Raw genomic sequence first — 21,888 nt, forward strand, 5'->3', positions numbered from 1 at the left:
TTGCCATTAATGGACCGTGCATCATCTGAGTTTGTACATCAGTAGGTAGAAAATTGGGCTTAATAAGTCCAATGTCATCACAACCGCAGCACTTCCCCCTTGAGCTGGAAGAGCTTAAGTCCAAGGCTGCAGCTAACAATCGCTGCGCTTTTATTCCTAATTGATTCAATTATTCTACAGAAAAAAGGTCGTTAGGTCTGCGAATTGATGAAAAACATCCCTGTTATTACTTCCTGAAGGCTGAGGTGACATCTCAAAATATCTTGTTTTGTCCCATCAACAGGCCCCCAACTCCTCAAAAGTCAGAAAAAAACAGTTAAAAGCAGGAAATCCGAACATTTTTAGTTTTTATCTGACTGCAGTGAAGCAAAAAGCAAATGCCTAACCAGTTAATCGCATTTTTCCACGCCACGGCATCACTGTAATAGACGTCTCTTTAGCAAGTGTAACTGCCATAGAAGTGATGATAATGTAGCTGGATAAAAACCTCCACTGGCAGTGCGAGGACCCCACCCCAAACAGCTCATTAGTCCCACTTCACTATTTTTTTCCATGCTGCCCCGACTCCTGCATGATCTCACACTCATTACGGCTCAGCTACCTGTGAAAAATACCATTCGCCGCTAATGTTGCTGATTAGCAACGTGAGCCTGAAATGTTTTAGGAAATCAACGAGCGCACAAAAGGCATCAGGAGGAAGACAGGAATCCAGTTTTGGGGGTGGATCCGACATTTACCTATGCCACACATCCTGCCTATCAGAAAGTGGCCTCTCCTTAATGAGGCCAGTCCTGCTGCTCGCCTGAGCCTCGTTAAGCTTCCTGCCCTCGTTAAGTCCTCTAACACTGTTTTTTAATGAATACCAGAAGCTCTTAGCTGTTAGCCAATGCATAAGAAAATGGTCCTGAACACGGAGAGGCCACCGTGATATTTCCACTGACATCACAGTGACACACTTGTCTAAATGTAAATGTAAGGTTTAGGACAAGTAAAACCAATTGTTTCACTATCCACGTTTTGGAATTTTGTTGAATGTTGTTAATTAAAAAAAAAGAAAAAAAGCTTAAAAAGGTCTTCCTGTGTGGGTAAATTGCTGTAAGCTCAGGTAAGAAATCCGGCGTTAATGACCAAATGGCTCCTAGCAGTCATCACGGGGGGTTAATGCAGGAGAGGTGGTTGCTGTGTTTGATCTCAGCGGGGCTGCAGTAGCATTAAAACATTCAATGGATCAGCGCAAAAAGGAGCTGCAGTAAAACACGCAGCTTCTCTTTAACCGAATAAGAGGCACAACAACAACAACAAAGACCACACGCTGAGAGGAAGAAAGAAAGTTTCAAATGACCACAGACAATCTGTACGCTGTTGTGTTCTGCTGGAAGCAGTGTGAGTCCCGCAGTAACAACAAAGCAAGGCAGCCAAGTGACCCTCGAAGACCTCCAGGAACCACCAAACCACATTTGATCACTACTGATTTTAAGCAGCAGAGCCTTCAACTTTTAGGCCCCTCTTCTATGGGACCAGCTCCCAGTTTAGATTCAGGAGACAGACACCGTCTCTACTTTTAAGATTAGGCTTAAAACTTTCCTTTTTGACAAAGCTTGTAGTTAGGGCTGGATCAGGTGACCCTGAATCCTCCCTTATTGATGTTCCAATAGCCCTAAGCTGCTGGAGACTTCCCATGATGCATTGAGTGGTTCTTCTTCACTCACCTCTTTTAACTCTCTCTGTGTTTATAAGTTAATCATTAGTTATTATTAATCTCTGCCTCTCTGTCCACCACAGACATTCAGATAAACAATTAAATGACAGAAAAAATGATTTTTTTTCACCGTGGGCTACATAAATTTTGAATTTTTACACTGTGTTCACAGTGCAATAAATAAATAAATAAATAAAACAGGACATTTTTGTGAATTAACAGTCTGGGCAGTCAGCTGCCAAAACTTTGGCTGTAATTTTACACATTTATTTGTTACAGTTTAAGCCCAAACAGTCGTGCTGACAGATTTATTTTGTTTACTACAGCAGCATTTCTTGATCACAAAAACTAAAAATGTGCTGGTGAAATCGCACTTCTGTTTCTTAGATTGAGATAACTGGGAGATTAAATTGAAGTTAAACTTCTTTACACTGATAGAGAGGGCAGTTTCACCAGTGTGCCTCACCTAAAATCAAAGTGGGCCATGATGTAAAATGAGCTTGAGGTGACTGTTGTTGCAATTTGGTGCTAAATAAATAAAATAGGATTGAACTGACTTGATTTGTTGGGAACCGCCCAAATAGGAGGACATCATAATCTTTTATTGTTACAGTGATACGCTGCTGTTGTAGACTGAGGCTAAGTAAGCACTAACTGATTTCTTGATTTCCATATAAACCGTAATGACCTTCCATCTATTGTGTGCTGTGTTCACTGTGATGGGTACTTTAAGACAAAAGTGGCCTGGATGCAGTTCATCAGGCTAATATCTGATCTCACTTTTATCAACCACTGTGCAATTCAAGCAATGCAACATGGGTGATACTTGCTGGGGCAATAGGGGCAAATTTTCTGAGCGTCTTTATCAGGACGCTTCTCATATAAAAAGCCCAGCAGTTGGTGTCAAAGAAGTCTGATCTTGTCTGCGAGTGGTACATGATCCCTGCATCCACTGTTTTACCCATCATTGTAATTCTAATTGGACAGGACCTTCTTGTCCAACAAAGCACACTAAGATCCACAAATCCCTTCATTCAGAACTGACGGGCTTTCTGAAAGGTCAAGAACGTCTAACACCTCTTGGTGCCTAATTAACCTGACTCATCGTGACAAACAAGCAAAACAGCTGCTCTACTGCCGTGCTCTCGTTTGAAGCTGGAAAGGCCTGCAAGGATGTGCGCATCTTTGGCAAGGCTGCAAGGATTCGAGTTTGATTCTGGGAAGTGAGATACTAGGATTTATGACCAAGGCTTGCCGTCTCAGAAACATTTTAGCATGCACGCTAAATGGCCTGGAATCTCACAAGACACCACATGTGCATTTTTTTTTTTATTATTATCAAAGTCCCCTTCTCCAAACTGCATAAGCAATACCACACAGCAATGGAACTGTGCGCAGAAGTCCAACCCTGAAAAATCATTCATGCAGCGATACCGCAGAACTTCTCAGATGCAGCAGTCTTGTCAAAACACTGCTACATGCCAGTATGACAGCTAATAGTCCAGGAGTGCCACAACTTATCTGTCACTGTGAAAAGTGTCAACTCTAGAAGTGAAAATTGAGCATTCAACAAGTGGCCTAATCTGACATGCAGCTCTTTATTCAACAGGCACAGCACTGTGCATAAAACAGAGCCTAATATAATCGCTAATGCTAAAAAAAGCTCCTTAAACCGCTGAGACAACATGTACAACCAGCTGCATGCAAGACAGTTTTCTTTCACCGCCGCTGCACACAGTAAAACCCCTTTGGTCATCCTCTCCAGTATAACCACGTTAAGGTTAAAAGGAAATGCTGGAAAACAGGGACTAAATCCGTTTTATGTTTATTTATAACACATTGCTGGGTTTGCCATTTGCTTGCCAGAGACGCTTTGGAGAGCCTTTTAACATTCATGCAAAAGCAGAGAAGAAGACAAGATGTTGTCGTCCTAAAAGAAAAGCAAAGCAACATTAACATAGTCTTGCAGCGTCTTATTTTTGTGCCAGTGTACGAGCGGAAAAGGCATGTTAGGACACAGTTGGTTAAGCGATATTTTGTACCATTTCCCTTTAAAACTTTCGAACGCTGCCTCTAGAGTGAAACATTAAGGCACCATGCAGCAGATGCGGGTTGTAAAATGCATGCATGCACATGTCCAATAACAAATGCATACAACGTGGGTTTGTCAATGTGTGTGTGTGTGCACCATATGTGAACTGATAGTGAAGAAATAAAGAAAAGAATATCCACAAAGTACCATGAAATCACAACTAAGCATTTTTTTAAATTGTGCAATATCAAATATTTAATGCTGTATTTCTTTTCCCTTTTCCTGTTTGGGTTTGAATCACTGTGCAGATATTCATATTTTGTTTGAAGTTTGGACCGACTGGAGCGGTTGTCACTGTAATCTGATTTATTCAGCCTGATATTACTTCATCCTTTGTCCCTCTCTCTTTCTCTCTCTCAGGAGCAAAGTATTATCTATCCATCAAGGATTGTGCTTTTTTTTTTCAAGAAAATGTGGCATTTTGGCAGTGCAGATAATTTGATATTTATACGAATGAAGTGGATTTTATTGGATTACAGGAGACAGAGAAGCAAAAGAAGATAAACAGGCATCAGAGAGACAGAGAAAGGGAGAGAGAACGAGAGAGATAACCTGACAGAAGAGAGAGAGAGAGTTTCCGCTGGCTCCGGCTAAAGCTGCAGATTTAAAACCATACGCTTGTCATAGTGTTGTGTGCGTCTGTGTGTGTGTGTGTCTATGTGTGTGTGTGTCTGTGTGTGTTAGGTGGGCAGGGCTTAGCTGGAGGAAAGCTGCTCATACTGGGTTCATACAGCAGGATCCCCGGGACAAACGGAGAACAGACAGCACGCAGACAGACGGCGCGAGAGCGAGACAGGTAGAGACGCAGACAGGAAGGGTAGGGATAATGAGGAAGATGAGTCAGGAATAGACAGAGGAAGGTGAAGAAAGCAGGACTCGGAATATGCAACATTTCTCCTCAACTTGCACACAAAGTGCAAGTGGATCGTTAAGCCATTGATTATATATGACAGGCAGTGGATTGAGCCAATCGAAGTGCACGACAGTTGACAGGCAGCAGAGAGGGTCAGGCTGCCTGCTAAGTGTTATATCAGGTAGAAACCTGAGCCAACCAGATAACCAGGGGACAGCCAGCGTGATAAAGAGCCAGACTAAACATCAGCAGGAGAGTTTTGCTTGGCTCTGAGCGGTTTAAAAAGAAGCCAAGGCTAAGAAATAATGAAAAGATCAAACTTACCAGAGTCTTGGTCCATTTTGACTGACAGGGCTGGGCTCTGGGGGGCTGAGTCTTCACTCAAGGAGTAGCTGTGCTCTGCTTGAATATCTGTGAGATTAACAAGGCCGTCTCACAAGGATGGAAAATGTAGCAGCGCAAGCTCTGTGTGTGCATATTTGAGAGCTCTCTCATCTTCTCAGTCAATTGTTTTCAGTTCCAGTTTTTAAAAATATTTCAGTCATACTCTCTGTCATGTAAATACAGAGTTATAACATGACAGCACGCTTACAGAAAGAAGCCACAAAGCCAGTTCAGTGCCCGACACCTCATGAATGTCACTGCAGTGCTCTTCCGGTCTCTTGGCTGCATCAGTGATAGCTATTAAGACATATTTTGTCATTAAGGCCTTAATCGATGATGATCATGAGAGCACGGGTTCCTCATGAATGCTGCCCCTCAATATTCATGATTTTCTTTAATTAGACAGAAAAATCTGCTGGGAACTTCATTATGTCCAAGATTTAAGACTCTCGCAATTACTCCGGGTGCTGTGCATAAGTCTCGAGCTACCTATATTCTTTATAGTTTGCTTCCAAGGAGCGATAGTTCTCCAAGGTCTTTCAACAATTTCCCATTGGCTCCCTTTTGACCTATTATCAGTCCAGTCCTGACTATTGTCACAGGAATGTTTTGTTTATTAAGCCATGTAACACTGACCAATGAATCACTCAACCACAAAAGGGCACTCAACTCAAAGGATGAACCAGTGTTGATCCTACAAATAAAAAAAAATGTAGCAAAGAACCCATTTTAAATTGTATCTTTAGGCACTTTGTTGCTAGGAGACTGTCACAAAAACACATCATTTGTTCCCATTTCTTCATAGTTAACAATAACACAGGATTTAAAAAGTATTGTTGCACCAACAAGCTGATTCCCAAAGAGGTATTAGCTGAAAATTTGCCATATCTCATCATGAAGTTGAGTGTATCCTTAAAATCTTGAGGAAATAATTGAGAACCAAAGAAGAAGAAGCAGACCTAAAAAAAATCACTTTGGATGAACAGTATCTGCAACTCATGTCTGTAGGAAACAGGAAAAATCCCGCAAAGACCTGACACGGGACCTGAGAGATGATACTGAACTTTTAGGTGATCAGCTATTGTTCAGCGAAGGCTCATTACAAATTGTCTCAGTGGAAGGATAACAAGGAAGTCATTCTTAAGAAAGAGAAATGAGGAGAAAAGGCTGACATATGCCAAATTACACAAGAACTGAACTGAAAATCAGTGGCAACAGGTCTGATGGAGTGATGAATTCAAATGTGGTTAGAATCATTGTCGGGATATGTGGAAGAGGTTATGAGAGAGGTACAACAGTGAGTGTCTACAGTCATCTGTAAAACACGGTGGAGCCCCTATCATGGTTTGGGGCTGAATTTCAACCAGTGGTGCTGGAGTTCCTGCCGAAACTGATGCAATTATGACCACAGAAATGTACCATCAGAGTGTGATTCACAATGCAATACCATCTGAAAAGCAACTAATCAGGAACAGCTTCATTCTTCAGTATATCAATGATCCAAGACACACTATCAATGCAGTAAAAGCATACAGTACCAGTCATGGATTGACCTCCCCAGAGCTCAAGCCTCAACATTACTGAAACTGTGTGGGAACATCTTGACAGAGGACAGAGGAAAAGGCAGCCAACGTTCAAAGAAGAGGTTTGAATGTCCTTCAACAAGCCTTGAGAACTATTCCTGAAGACTACTTAAAGAAATGAAAGGAAAGCTGACTAAAAGAGTTCAGAATAAAGGTGGTCATGCCAAATAGTGACTACCAAACTCATTAGAATAAACTTTTCCAGAGTACTAAAAGTACTATTTTCTGGATAAATGTATACATTCATGATGCTATGTACATATCCACACGTAGTACATATACATATGTCCATACAAAGTGAGAGTGCTGTTAAGACTTTAATGTAAAAGTGACTCAGGCGTTCTTGAGACATGATAATAACTTGCATCCTGCTTTTTGTCCTTTCTTCTAATCATTCTAATGACTTTGTGACTATGGCAACGGCTAACAGTGACACTCATTTGTCTCAAGTGATGAGCTGATGACAGCTTCCACAGGCTGTGAGCGCCTATATTGCAATAACTTTGAGCTGATAAACTAGATCCAGTAACAAGCGAGTTTAATCTGTTCCGTTCTGCAGGCAGGAGTTCTGGAAGTCAGACTTTGGCAACAGAAGCTGGCTCTCATATCATGAAATTTGAACTCTTGGGCACAGAAGGAGCCAGCGCTGATGTCAGAGAAGTCAACCCAAGTAATGAGACTGGGGACTTTTCTCCCCAAAGGTTGGCTAAAGCCGGGTATGCAATGATATGGTTGCCACAGTTGAGCTAGTTCTGACCTTTAGACAGGTTTGAACGGTGAACTTCTTACAGTGGCTTTTCCCATAACCACTGATGTGACTGGTTCCAACTTTCTAACTTGTGCCCAGCAATTCTGGCCCTGGCGCCAGTCATTTGGTGAAAATGCATGAAACTGGTTCTAGAGTAGGCACCAGCATTGGTGCTTCATTGGTGAAAAAGAGGTAAATGTGCAGTTCTGGGCTGCCCTCAATGAACAAAGACCAACAAAAAAGACCTGCGGTGCTCTTTTGAGTCGCGGCTCCAGACATCTGTTATTACTGCGCCAAAGAAGAGGACAAAGAATGGAAACACACAGTAAATGAATTGCAGCAACTGGCCTTAGCTTACAGTTCAACAGCTATTGTCATCATACCAGCATACGTAAGTCCAACCTGGTGCTGTACCCATGTGTATTCGATCCAAGGACCAATGAGTGCTCCTGGCAATACTCGTGATTACGGAAAACAAGTGAGAACTAAACAACTAAAAGGGATGATACGGAGCAAAAAAAGCCCAGCCATAAGGAGCTGTGTGTGGGTGTGTGTGACAGGTGGATTTGGATTATCTCTCATAATAAAACAAGAGGAGCTCACCTGGGCTGCTGTCCATGTCAATGTGTAAAAATGAAGGTCTTTCTGCCAGTAGGGGTCGCTCTAATACATGGTCGTCGAAGAAACTGTTAAATAATTCACTGCTGAAGTCGTCCATCTGGTCACCCGAGAAAGGCTGGAAAACATATACAGAAACAGACACAGACAAAGGAGTATTTAGCTGACATTACTTTATAAAACCACTCTGGTACAATGAACCTCATGCAATTCAACGTTCAATGAAAAGCACAAGGATAAAGACAAGGGAAGATGGGCTCAAGGTATGGCGCTCAAATGCTTTTCTTTTTCCAACCAACAGTGCAAATCTGAAAACATCCAGCTTTCAGTGATATAAAAAAGACAAAAGTGGCAAACCTTAGATAAGCTGGGACAAGAAAATAGCTGGAATTTTCATTTTCTGCAAATCGACTCATCAAATAATGGACCTATAGTTTCAGTTCTACGACAGACTTATCTCTCAGTGTCAGAAACAAGACAACATGGGCTGTGTTGATGACACGAAGAGTCAGTCAATGGGAAACAGCATTGACAGATTAATCCTCTAGTCTGGATGAATGAGTCACTGAGCAGAGAGAGACGGTGTTCTGGAAGCAAGGGACAGCACGGTGCTCTGATTTCACTGGTTTATGCACACATAAATACACATACACACACACACACGATATGAGTCACCCTGGTCTTCAGAAAACATGGGAAAAGCTGAACCAAAGCCTATGCGCACATACACATGGGTTGGTTGGAAACCCATCAACACACTGCTTGGAGGCTCTTCAGACACAGTGACAGAAATAACTTGATTTAATTAGCAAGAAACACAAAAGTTGATTTACATGTTTTATTCCTGGAAATTAGCTTAAGCGAGGCTCCCAGAACTGCCAGAAGTGTCACAACAGATAAAATCAGTCCAGGAGCAACAATAAAGACATGATTGGGATAATAAATACAAGGCTTACCTCAATATTTCAAATACTAACAATGGATCATATGCACGGAGGGAAAGGGCTTGTAAGAACTGTAAGAAATCGACTGAGGGCTATCAATGGAGCTGACATAAACACTAAGTTTTAGAGCACATTTTAAATTTGATAGGTGAACATGACTTTCTAAGCGTTCCTGTTATGATTAGATTCCCGTGTCTGTCTATTATGGGGGAATTTTTTTCCCCCTGTGAATTAATACTATCAGATAGAGCTCACATGAGCAGATTTAACCTCTTCAAAAGTATATCTGACTTTTATTAATTGGCTTTATTCAAATGTTGCTAAATGCATCCATCAAAAAACTTTAAAAAAAAACAAAACCCTGCAGACCCTGCTTAGTAACCACGACTGCATTTGAAAGTGGGGGTGGAAGTGTATTTGAACTTCAGGGTATGTACTGATGAACGGACATCCTCCTTCAGGATTTTCTGGTAAAGCGCAGAATTCGTGGTTGCATCAATTACAGCAAGTCATCTGGAAGCAGCAAAGCAGCAAAGCAGCTGCAGACGATCACACTACCACCACCATGTTTAACTGTTGTTGTGGTGTTCCTTTTATGAAATGCTGTGTTAGTTTTATGCAGACGATACAGGACTCAAACCTTTCAAAAAGTCCAACTTTTGAATCATCAGAATAGTCTCTCAGACAATCTGGATTTTTTTCAAGATGAATCATGAACTTTGACCTTAACTGATGCAAGTGAGACCTGCAGTTCCTTAGATCATATTTCTGGGTTCTTTTGTGACCTCCTGGATGAGTCGTCGATGCACTCTTGAAGTCATTTTGTTAAGCGGTCATCTCCTGGGAAGGTTCACCACTGATCCAGGTATTCTCCATTTGTGGATAATGGCTGTCACTGTGGTTCACTGGAGTCCCAAAGCCATAGAAATTACTTTATAACCCTTCTCAGACTGATAGATGTCAATGACTTTGTTTCTTATCTATTTCTTTAGATCAAGCCTATTTCACTTTATCAGACATGTATTTAAATGATTTTGTGACTCAAGAGGACTGGCAGCAATCAGGACGGAGTGTGACTGGTGACATTAAACTCAAGTTTCTAAGAAAAATGTGGTTAATAACTGTTAATTCATGATTTAACAATCAGGGAAATTACTTTTTTCACAGGGGGACAGTTAGGTTTGGATTCTTTTCCCTTTAATAACGAAAATCAACATTTAAAAACGGTTTTATATTTTATATTTACTCAGGTAATCTTTGGCTGATATTAAAATTTGTTTGATGATCTGAAACATATAATCGTGACATTAGAAATGGGGCAAATACTTTTTGCTGGGGGTTAAATTATGTAAGCGTAGCACATGAAAAATATCTGATCTTGTGAATTGTGTCAATTTCTAAAACAGGAAGTGGGGAGGAAGGTTCGGGATTTGGAGGTTCAGCAGACATGCAGCAGATGTACAGGTGCAAATGAAAATTTTAAAGATCTCTGCTACACTGAGGTGCTCCGGGTGGCCTTGACAGTAAGCCAGGAAATAGTCCTGCACACAACGGCAACTGTAATTATATGTATTTCTGTCCTATATATAACACACTTTTAAACCCACCTACGCATTTGTGAGTCATGGTCCGCTGGAGTCAAAAAAAAAAAAAGATAAAAGGAAGTCCATGAATTAGATCAATTTTTGTACCTGAACCTCCCCATATGGAAAAGATATACATAAATCTTATAAAGTTTGTATCTGTCTTGTGTGAAACTTGTATGAAAAGCATACAAGAGTGAAAACAGATATAAGATCCCTTGAAAAATTATATAATGAAACTTGTATGTTTTGTATACTTACTAAAAAAATATATGAAAGTAATGAGAAAGTGGCCACTTTCATGAGTAAATCATATATGTTTCTACTATTTCTTTTCCATATGGGTCAAGGCAAAAAATAAGTGTGAACCCGAATGAACCCGAATGATATATAGCCCACGCTATGATATGAAAAGTTTAGTTGGTTCCAAATCAGCGTGCAAACAACAGCGCAGTTTGTCCAGGACAGTGGCTCCAACTCCATCAAATAAAAAGCTTCTGTTCCATATTCACATTCTCAATGTCGCTCTCTTTTAATCTTGTGTTTTGAATTCATCCATACTTTCACTTCCTTTACTACCTATCCACCTCTGGGTTTGCCCTATCCTAATGCAAACGACTGGGTAAACCCTGGACAGGTTGCCAGAAAGGCAGACATGAACCCAGAACCTTCTAGCTACAGGGAGACAGTGCTAACCACTACATGACTGTGCTGCCTATTATAAACTCAGCAAACTCCTTCTGTTTATAGTCATGCGAATTCCAATAAAAACGCAGTCGCTGCTTAGTGCAGTTGAAGCCAAGACAGCATAAGCCAAGCCTCAGGTCAAAAACATCTATGAACGAGAAGTAAAGTCAAGGTTTCTGTAGCAGTGAACCTGCGGGGTCTTGGCCACCCGTCGCCCTCCCTGTGGCTTTTGTGCAGTTTTCCCGAGGCGCACAGTCTTTCACTGCAGACCTGTGGTAAAGGACTGTGTTTAGCAGGGCCTGGCGGTTGCTCTTTTGACATGGATGGTCCAAAACACCCTCTAGTGTGAGCCTAACTCAGTGGTGAAATACAATGCAGAAGGTGCAGTCATCTCATCATTTTCCCTTTTGAATATAACTCACGTATACAGTAATCCAAAATGACCAGATATTAGCTCATATCTTCTGATCCTCTTCCACATGTGCATACTCGCCCATTCATACACACATACAGGAATAGCATATGCATGGTGACAAGAGAAGCCCTGTTCTCCCGTTGCACTAAATGCCATCAAAATATCCGTTTAAGTAACCTCGACACTGCCCCTTTAATACTGCTCCATTAGGGAATATAGGTCACATTTAAAACCACCCTATTCAAAAACAAATCGAGAAAAGTTTCCTAATTGCGGTCATAATGGGAGTGATGTAGAGAGAGGGACAGAGAAAAAGCAGAGAAAGGTCCATAATTGAAGCATTATGCATCCAAAATTAGTTCTAGTAGCTGCATTAGCTCAACAGTGCAGCCAATATGTGGTTTTCTCTTTATTCCGCTATACTGTGTTGGGTTTTACTTCATATTTGTCTACATTTGGCTTCAGTTTTGCATTCAGCTGGAAGAGCGACTCTATTTTTGGGGGTTGGTTTGTTTTCCACTTGCTTACCTCCAACACACCTGGAGCCTTCGATGCAGCTCTCACCCAATACAAGCACAATCGTGTGTGAGGTTAATCTTTTGCCTATCCATCACCTGGCATTGGGTTGATGTATGCGCGGCCACGCTGACTTTTTTCCCCCCGCGCATCCTGCACATTCAAGTATTCTGGCTGATAAGCCTTTTTCCTCTTGTGGCTGGACATGTGCAGACTCCTTTCACTAGAAAAACAATGGGAAATCTGCAGTTTCAAGACTCGGCTAAGTTTCATCCTTCCAGGTAAACCTTAAAGGTAAAAAAAAAAACCTGGAGGGTGAATTTCACGTGCAATGGAATAGGCTGCAAGAGGGGTGTGGCAATGACGACTTAAGAAATCTTTCATTTTAATGTTAATAAATGTTTTTCCAGTTTGTGTAGAGTGTAGATGTATACACCACAACACTGAGCCAAATGTAATAACTGAAATAATCAGATGCTGCCAAAAGTCCCTGCATCTCAACACAGCAGCAGCAGCAACAACCTCCTTTACAACCATTCATCCCTCACACCACCAGGTAAAGAGCTGCTGACACAAATAATGCTCCATGGAGAAAGCCAAGCTGTTGTTGTGGCAGCTACAGAGTTAACTTGTGGGCCACAAGTAAATTTATGCACGCAGATAAAGCAATGTTTTTGTGCCCCACCAATCCGTTTTCAGACTAAAGGTCAATATTCAGTTGAAAATTTCTCTGAGCTAAATGCACCGATGCTAATCTGCATCACACCTGCACTACCTGACATTCAAATGGCAAACGCACCGGCAACATTTCCCATTCCTAGAACTGCAATTTGCAATTAATTTATTATCGCAACGAACTGTTTTATCATCTGTACCGAGAACACCCTGTGTAGCGCAGCCACACTAGAAGCATACTTTTATTATTGGGGAGCTTATCCTCAAAAAGCTGCAGCCAGTGTGAACGAAGGAGCCGAAGTCTGAACCTGTTATTACCTGAAACGCTTCCCCTCTCTGCTGGGAAAAGATCCACTTTAGAGAAGAAAACAGTGTTAAAAAGCAGTTGACAAGTTTTATAGCTCATTTCAGGGCTGATGTGTCATTAGAGGGGACAAAGCTGAGAGATAAACCACACAAAGAGAGCTGGGAAAGACAGAGGTATGGGGTAATTATAAATGTAGAGAGCAGCTCTGCTATGCCTGTAATTAACCGTGTGGAGTCTTAACACATCTCTCTCTTCTCTCTTTCATTCAGCTACTTCGCTGGTTCAGGTGAAGATGGCAGAAATAAAATGGACCAAACTGCCCAGCCACTAGTCAGCGGCAGTAGAGTTCACAGGCAAGAAGAACCACCTCCTATATCTTTACGAGGACTGAAAGCACAGACTTAAACTGGATCACTGAGGCCAAAAACTGTATGTCATTATGGAGGGAATACAGCAGTGGAAAGTATCGTAAAAATCTTCAGAACAACATGTAAAAGACCAAAGGAAAATACGCTGAAAGAAAAATATCTTCATGAAGTCATGTAGCCTTGTAGACTGCCACTGACAATCATGTGGATTTGATCACAGGCTTCATATAAAAGTTGGATGTAGCCGCTGTGACATCCCCCAGCGGTTTGTGGACTACTGTGTTGAGGCCTCCCATCAAGCATACTGGCTGTCACCATGAAATTTAGATGAAATGGTGGAGCGCTACGTTTCTGCTAACTTTAGTAAACTTGTTTAGCAAGGTGCAAGAGACACAGAGACTGATACCTGCTATTAATGTTGACAAAGGAGATTTACTTACTTTAGATAAGATAATTAGATAATTAGATAATTGCATTCAAATTCACCAGCACCACAGTCTGTAGTCCTGTTCATTGATTCAAATTAGTGAAGCTACAGCTCACAACTGCAGCCACCTGTCAATCAAGTGGCCACGCTACTCATTAAGTTAAATGCACAAGTCATATAGAGGTGGTGAGCTCACACTGGAGTGGTTCAAGTGAGAATAATAACAACTGTACGGCATTAAAACATTCACAACAGGTGGGATATCCAGTCTTTAAGTGATGACCTGATGAACCCTGCTTCCGGGTCCAAACTCTGCATTTATTAAGGCTGTTGTGATTTTTAACATGGTTTAATGCTTTATATTTTGTTCTATTTAATGTGAACAAGCCCCTAAAAAAGTCAGTGATCATCGGCTGTCAGGTTTTCTGATATTGGATTGTCATTTATGCTTAGAAATATTTACTCATATATGCTTAGAGTTTTATAATCAATTGCATATTGATAGAGGTTTGATCCTTAGCAGTCTGTAAAGACTCTGTGTGCCTTCCAGAGTGTTCATACACACTCACATCCTGGGGTCACGAGAAGAGGTCGTACCTTCTTTTATTGTTTTATGGTATAGCAAACACAAGTATATCTGTTTTAGTCTAAGTGTCTTTTGTTTAGATGAACTGCTGGACTTCCAGACCAGCAGAATTAGGGAAGTCGTTTATGGGGTCACACACGCGCACACACGGTACTCTCTGGTTACATGTATATCTATGTAAGACTCATATGTTAATGAACCTATGCATATGCATGTAACCTCAATAAAGGAGCAGTGTTACGAGGGAGCAGACGAGAGCAACTGAGATCAAGCGAAGGAACGGCGCTCGTCCGGTTCGCTCCCTCGTGTATGAGTAACACAAAGAACTTTGCCTACTTGTGTCTTGCTTTTGCTGTGTAGTAGAATTGTCTTGAACGTTCCAGCGGATAGGTTTATGCTACAAACCTATCATGGGCCTCTCTCGGTTTTTATCATCACTATTCATTTTAAAGCTCAGTTTTTAAAACCTTACAATGTAACTACAGCCCAGCCCAAGCAGCAGTATATTAATGACTAACCTTATATTGCAGTTGTTCTCCTGACTGAAGTTTGGCCCGTTAACATCATCCTGCCATGAAGTTACATTTGTTCCTAACCATCAGGAGCCCTCATTGAGTGGGAAAAAAGTTAGCGTTTATCCTCCAGCTTCAGTGTGTTTATATGATGCTAACCATAGCTGTGTAGCTAGCCACCACACAGCACATCATTACATACCAGCTAGCCCAGCTTCAGTAACCCTACAAACGCCACTGCTGTTTAGTTTTCTGTCTTCATTTATGTCGGAAGTGATACCAGAGCTGTGCATTTTAATTTTTGCTGTGGTGGTTAAGCTGCCGGATCCTTCACGGTTCGTGCACGTCGAAGCTCAGTTTGCTCTTCCTGGCGTTTCAGCCGTCGACACGAAATACCGTCATGTGGTGGCCTCGCTGGATCCGCTGTCCACCTGCTGTATGATGACCCTCCTCCAGGATCCCCCCACCCAAAGGAAATACACCGCTCTCAAGGCGCTGCTGCTGCTGTGCTACTCCCTCTCAAATGCAGAGCGGCCCAAGAATCTCTCTCTCGGGCCTGGGTGATGGTACCGCACTCAAGCTCATGGAGAGCTTGAGTGCGGTCCTTGCTAGGAACAGATGACGGCAGATTCCTCTTCACTCACGTCTTCCTCCGACAGTTGCCGGTGCGAGCTGGCCTCGCCAACTCCCCGCTGCTGGTTGTGAAGGATTACCACTCACTTGCAAAAGAAGCGGATCCCATTCTCCTGGCTACTAGGAGGTTCGGCATCCAGGCAATAGTTCCCGACTCACCGATGGCATCTCCCACGCCCCCACCGATTCTCAACAACTCATCGATGGTGGCTTTGCAGTTTTAAGGCCGAGGGAAACGAGTCCGCCTGTGCTCTGTAGCGGCCGTGACTGCTGGGGATAAGGAAAGGCTACTCTTCATAGAGGACTCACGCTCAGGGAGACGTCTTCTGGTTGACTCCGGCTCCCAGAAGAGCCTCGGGAACTCTCGTGTCGTCTTTGCATACCTTCACAATGGTATATTATTTCATCTTATAAAAAATTGTAGATTTGCCACATACCACCAGAGAGAGCCGGACCACACTTTTATGAAGACTGAGATAGCGTAAGGAACTTGGTCAATTGAGAGGAAGTCGATGCTTCTCCACATTGAAGGGAGCCAGTTGAGGTGGTCTGGGTATTTCACATGGACATTTCCTGGACGAGGTGGTTGGGGCATGTCTTACTGGGAGGAGGTCCCGGGGCAAACCTACAACACGCTGGGGGGATTATATCTCTTAGCTTTCCTGGGAACAACTTAGTGTCTCCCAGATAAGGTGGAAGAGGTGGCTGGGGAGAGGGAAGGCTGGGAGTCTCTACCTTGACTGCAGCCCCCACGACCCAGACCCAGATGAGTGGCGGATGGATAGATAGATGGATGTTATACTGAAATTCACTTCCATTCAGTTGTCCTGAAGGGGGAATTCAGCAAGAGAGAGAAAAATCTTATTTTTTACTGTAAACATGTTTATTTCTGCTCTAAATTTGGACATTTTAAAATGGAAGTCTATGGAAAGTCACATCCTGTACCAACCTCAAGTGGCCATCTGTGGCGGCTCGACTTTTAAGTCTCGAGGTTTGAATAGACTAGAATAACTTTATTATCAACATCAATGGAAAATTGTCTTCGGGTCCCTAAGCCATAAACAAATCAATCAATTCATACATACACACATATAAAACTGGCACTTGGATTTGATGAATAACGTTTATAATGGCCTATGCAAGAAAGTATTTCTTGTGTATCATAAGTAAATTAATAGGTAAAACATAATGACTACTTGTAATCAAAGCTTCCAGACTTCATTAATCCACGCTTTAGCTAATCATGAAGTAATACAACTACTATTAAATGGATCAAACCTGCTGCATTCGGCAGGAATATTATGCAGACCTCCACTCCAATTATGCACTTCTGCGCCACTGCCTCAGCGACGGTTGTTAGCATTAGCTCAAACTCTCAAATAATTGCTGGCAGTAACCTGGACAGTTTTAGGTCCAAAGCCCTGCAGGACTAAGGTCCATTATAATGAATCCCACAGTGAAATAAATCTGGTTCTCATACCCGACCATGCGCATGACTTACGCCTTCAAAAAATAAGAAAAAAATCCTGAAATAAATTTCTTCCTGATGCATTTGTTTAAAGTGTTTTCTATAAATGAGTTATGTGAGCTGCACGTGTGTTTCACGTGTCTAGTCTATGTTTAGATTTCTCTGATTTAAGCCTTGATTTTTTTTCCCTTACATAAAAGCAGGGATTATTTTGCATGCTTAAAAAAAAGAAAAAAGAAATACCAAAAAATTCCTGGTTGCTCCAGTCTGTAGGAGATATTTCCTAGATTAAAGGAATTTCTTCCATCTTTATCACGAAACAGGTGAAATTATCCTTCACTGCACTGGTAGAGTTTTCAAACAGGTTTTAAAATTCAGTAAAATACTGAATGACTGGCCTAGACCTTTTTTTTTTTGTGTGTAAAATGAAACTGCATTTTTGAGAGACCTGGAAACATCATGTCATTATCCTGTAACGCTGGCTGCCGCAGATAAGAAAATGGTAATGTTCTCTACTGTATTTGGCTTCATGTGGTGATGTGTGGCTGCAGTGGGTTGGCTGGATTTGGCCTCACTTGAACTACATTTGTGAGCAAGAGAAAAGGGAGCTGTGGTTATTGTGTGTGATTGTGTGTGTGTGTCTGTGAGACAGACATGAAATGAGCTATAGTTCTCAATAAAACAGCAGAAGAGTATTTTTCCTTCTCTTCTCACACACACATGCGCAAACACACACACACACAAACACGCACACTTTGCTGCATGCCTGCACACATTCCTTCTGGCAGCTGAGCGGCCAATGGGCAGCCAGTATGCAAATAAGTTGGGCGTGTCCTTTTAAAGCTGGAGTACAGGGTCTGAATGGAGAGTAGAATAGAATAAAATAAAAAAATAAATAAAAAAGAATTGAGTGTGGATGGAGAGGAAGGTGAAAAGACTAGAGCAGAAAGAAGCTTTACAGCCTAAATATTTAACAGTGTTACTGCTTGAGCTCAATTTGTGTGATTTTCGACTTGAAAAAACAGCATATCATACTAATAATAATAATATATATATATACATACATACATGTAGTGTATATAGTGATTTCTATGTCAGTTTATCCATTACTCATTTTAGTTTTGTAATATTTTAAGTGATAAAGTTAAACAGCATCTTTAAAGTGAGCACTTGTTGCTTCTGTTGTCATGTGTGAGAGTAATCTGGATACATTTGGGTTTAGGGACTGGTGGATTAACCAGGATGTATACCAGAAATTTTCCATCTTGCCTTTTGAACAATTTATAAGCAAAAGCAGACATAGTAAAAAAAAAAAAAAAACTTCAATGGCTTTACTTCTTTATTCATACTTGAAGTTGTTAACAGGCTGCATTGTTGTTGCCATAGTTACAACTTCTTTACCCCTGCGTTATGTGGCTGTGGGTCATATGACTATGAAATAAAATAAAAGGCACATTAATCCATTCTGAGAAAATAATTAGCTGTGCCTCCAATCTCATTTCCTTTAGGATTAAGGAGAACATTTATGAGTTGCTGGCAGGTGGTAATTTGGTGCTCTCTACGCATGATCAAAGCATCTGTTAAGGTTTAACAGTAGCCGAAGGACACTCCCGTTTAACCGTGCCTCGTGTTTTAAAGTGATTCGCGCTTAATGCTTACGTGTGTCTTAATTTTTCTTTCTTGTTATTATTCAGTAGTCATCAGGCGAAGAGCTGACGAGGGTTTCTTGTACAAACACCTTATGTTTGGAAATTTGAGGAATTTGCTTGCATCACGATTGGATTACATGAGTTCAAAATGATAAATCAATAAAACTCCACGTCTGTGCTCATATTTGGTCGCACTCTGCTCTTTGTCAGGCCCGGCAAATTCATTTCACGGGCAGTAATTTGCAGTAAATTGTCCCATTAGCTGACAATCGATTTTTGTTTTGTCTTGCTGCCCACACCTGTTTCTTGTACCCACTGGCTATTAAAAGCTATATACTGTAAAAAGGTAAATAAAAAGCAGAGCAAAAAAATGTTTAAACCCCTACTGGACTGGACCACAGTGCACAGCCTATTAAAAACCAAAGAGCTGAGGTCTCCCTGCATCCAAGCAGTGAGCCTTCCAGCTTTTAACACATTATTAAAAACTTGTCCATTGTGGTAATAGATGCCACTTAAAAAAAAAAAAAAAAAAAAAAAAAATTATATTATATTATATTATATTTTATATATATATATATATATATATATATAAACAGAGCTCTCTGCTCCTCTCTGCACAAACCACAATCTCAAACAATTCTGTACATAAACATAGAAGAATTGTAATTTTTATTTTAAATGAGAATAAAAAGACAACAAGTAACATGAAAGACTTGTTGACTGCAACTAAGTTGGTTGAGACTAAAATGGAGCCAAGAAGGAGTAAATATGCAATTTTCTACTATAGTTAGTAGGAAAGCAAAAAAAACCCCAACAACAACAACAAAAAGCACATTACTGTGGGTTTAAATAAGAACTCATTTATTACAGAAAAGTAATAGAGTAATATACACCTGAAAAAAAGCTAAATAAATAAAAGGAAAAATGAACCAACGGCATGCAGAACTCTCAGCTCAGACTGCAGACTTGAGAGAGACTGAAATTTCGGTTAATCAGCCATCCTTTCCCATGTCCTCTGTGGTGCAGCCCAGCCTAGTGGCTTCACAGCAGAGTGGACTACTTTATTTAGAACGGTGTTGTGGGGTTTTAAACCACGAGCAGACTGCTCGGCTGACTCACCGACTAGAATAGAGGTCTGCCTAAAAAACCTGTGGCGTTTAAAAAAAGAAAAATGAGGAGGACACAAAGTGGAAAAAGAGTGAGCGAATGAAGGGAAACAAAGACAAAAGATGCTGCTCTTAACAGAGTCTGCCCTCGGTGGTTTGCAGCAATTAAGTCCCTAAAGGGAAGGGTGCAGGAACTCTCTGGAGCACGGCGCACATTCACTGTTCTTGGCGAGGATGAACGCGTCCCGCCATGCTCACGGGCTTTTATCGATCCTCTCATCACTATTAACCCTGACTGTGTTTACATTCAACAGTGTGGCTAAAAAGAAAAAGTGCAGAACCAGAAATACAAGCTCGGCTGCCAGCGTTAAACAGACAATCTCCACATAACAACGACTCACTATTCATGGAGCAATTTGAACCCTTGATTCTTTATCAAATCCTGGCTTGCTGTTGCAGCACTTTTGTTATATCAAGAAATCTACTGCTGGTGCTACTGATGAACAAACATGATTCTACACAGCCACATCCTGTTGTTTGTAACAGTGACAGACGAGGTGTCTCTGCAAGGATGGGGATGTGCTCAGAGCACCGAGGGAAACAGGTGCCGTTGGACTCGCAGGTGTGCGGGGGTTTAAGTCGCCATGAGTGATGATGACCAGCCCCAATCCTAACCCCATGTTTCTGAGAAACAAAAAATGTTTGTTTGTTTTTTTTTTAATTAGAAAGATTGCCAAAAAATTAAATAAATAAAACAACAATACAAATAAAAAATACAGTGATAGCACAGAACTGGGGTTAGGGTTATCACTGATGACTCCACAGGGTTGCATAAAAAGACAGATTGGAAATCGGATGAAGCCATCAAGAGATAAATACAATAATTAGGTAGATTACAATAAAGGAGGGATTAAAGACTATTTTCTTTTTTCTTTATAAAATGATTCAGATTTAATGAAATAAAAACACTGACACACACACTCACACAAACTAAATTAATAGTCAGGTGTGCTGGTGAATGCTGCAACATCTGCCAGCTGAACACACACGCAAGTTAACCAGTAACACCCCAGCCTGTGTGTGTTCCCGATCTCGTTTACACAATTAAACACACACACTCCCCTACACACGTACACACATGGGGTTATGAGCACAGGTTACGAGCCCCGGATGTCTGTCAGGATCTAACAGCTACACCGCCCTCCTGAGGTCCGGCTCCGGGCGGAACAGGCAGTGTAGGTGCGTTTGATTTTAACGTAGATGGCAAGAAAAAAAAAAGATAGAAAGAGAAAGAGCACTAAGAGTTTGATAAAAATGTAATTAAAAAAAGCCTCACCACATTAGTGAGAAAATCTCCGTCGCTGAGTTCCTCCAGGTCCAACAGGTTGGTCCCTCCGGACGGATAGAGTTTCTCCGCTGTTAAACTGTCTAAGATAGAGTCCATCATGACTGCCTGCGTCTGTCTGCAGCTCACCGGACGGATGGACAGCTGTGCGCGTCTTTAAGTCAGACCATTAAAAAGCGGGCAGTTTGTTTTCACACGGCCTCGCACCGCCCGTGTGTGACTCCAGCTGCTGCTGCTCTCTCTCTCTCTCACTGTCAGCGCTGACAAATGTCAAATTTTCACATCCTCCTCCAGTTGCGTGTCGCTGAGACGTCGGCGCTTCTTCCAGCTCTCTCCTCGCGTGCGCCGCCTCAGCCACTCGCTGATGAATATTCAGAGAAGCCCCGCCCACGTTACGTCTAAAAAAAGAACACGCCCACAAAACAAAGTTGTAGTCGCTTATTCGCTCATTAACAAAAAGGAAAAAGAAGAAGACTACGCGACCGATTTAGGGCTTTAGATCTGGGGTGTCAAACATAAGGTCTGGGGTCCAGGAGTGGCCCAACACAGACTCCAATCTGGCCCACTGGATGGCTGCAGAAAATGTGAAAGTTTTACAACTGATAAAGACCTCCTCAACTTCTCTGGTGACTCTGCAATAGTCGGCCTCATCACTGATGGGGACGACAAGGAGTACAGAGAACTTATCCA

General features: G+C 41.6%; 1 protein-coding gene across 1 annotated transcript in view; it reads right to left on the reverse strand.

Moving 5' to 3' along the window:
- creb3l1 (cAMP responsive element binding protein 3-like 1) overlaps positions 1-21,525 on the reverse strand; it is a 40,321-nt gene extending 18,796 nt beyond the window's left edge. Inside the window, exons 1-3 of the mRNA XM_006807115.2 lie at positions 21,190-21,525; positions 7,963-8,095; positions 4,969-5,055 (exon numbers count right to left, since the gene is read on the reverse strand). Coding sequence (XP_006807178.1) covers positions 4,969-5,055; positions 7,963-8,095; positions 21,190-21,300 — 331 coding nt within the window. The 5' untranslated portion in view covers positions 21,301-21,525. The remainder of the gene's footprint in view (positions 1-4,968; positions 5,056-7,962; positions 8,096-21,189) is intronic.
- Between the last annotated feature and the right edge of the window lie 363 nt (positions 21,526-21,888).

This window comes from Neolamprologus brichardi, chromosome 23, assembly GCF_056152115.1.
Source record: "Neolamprologus brichardi isolate AB-2024 chromosome 23, ASM5615211v1, whole genome shotgun sequence".
Classification (NCBI taxonomy): Eukaryota; Metazoa; Chordata; class Actinopteri; order Cichliformes; family Cichlidae; genus Neolamprologus; species Neolamprologus brichardi.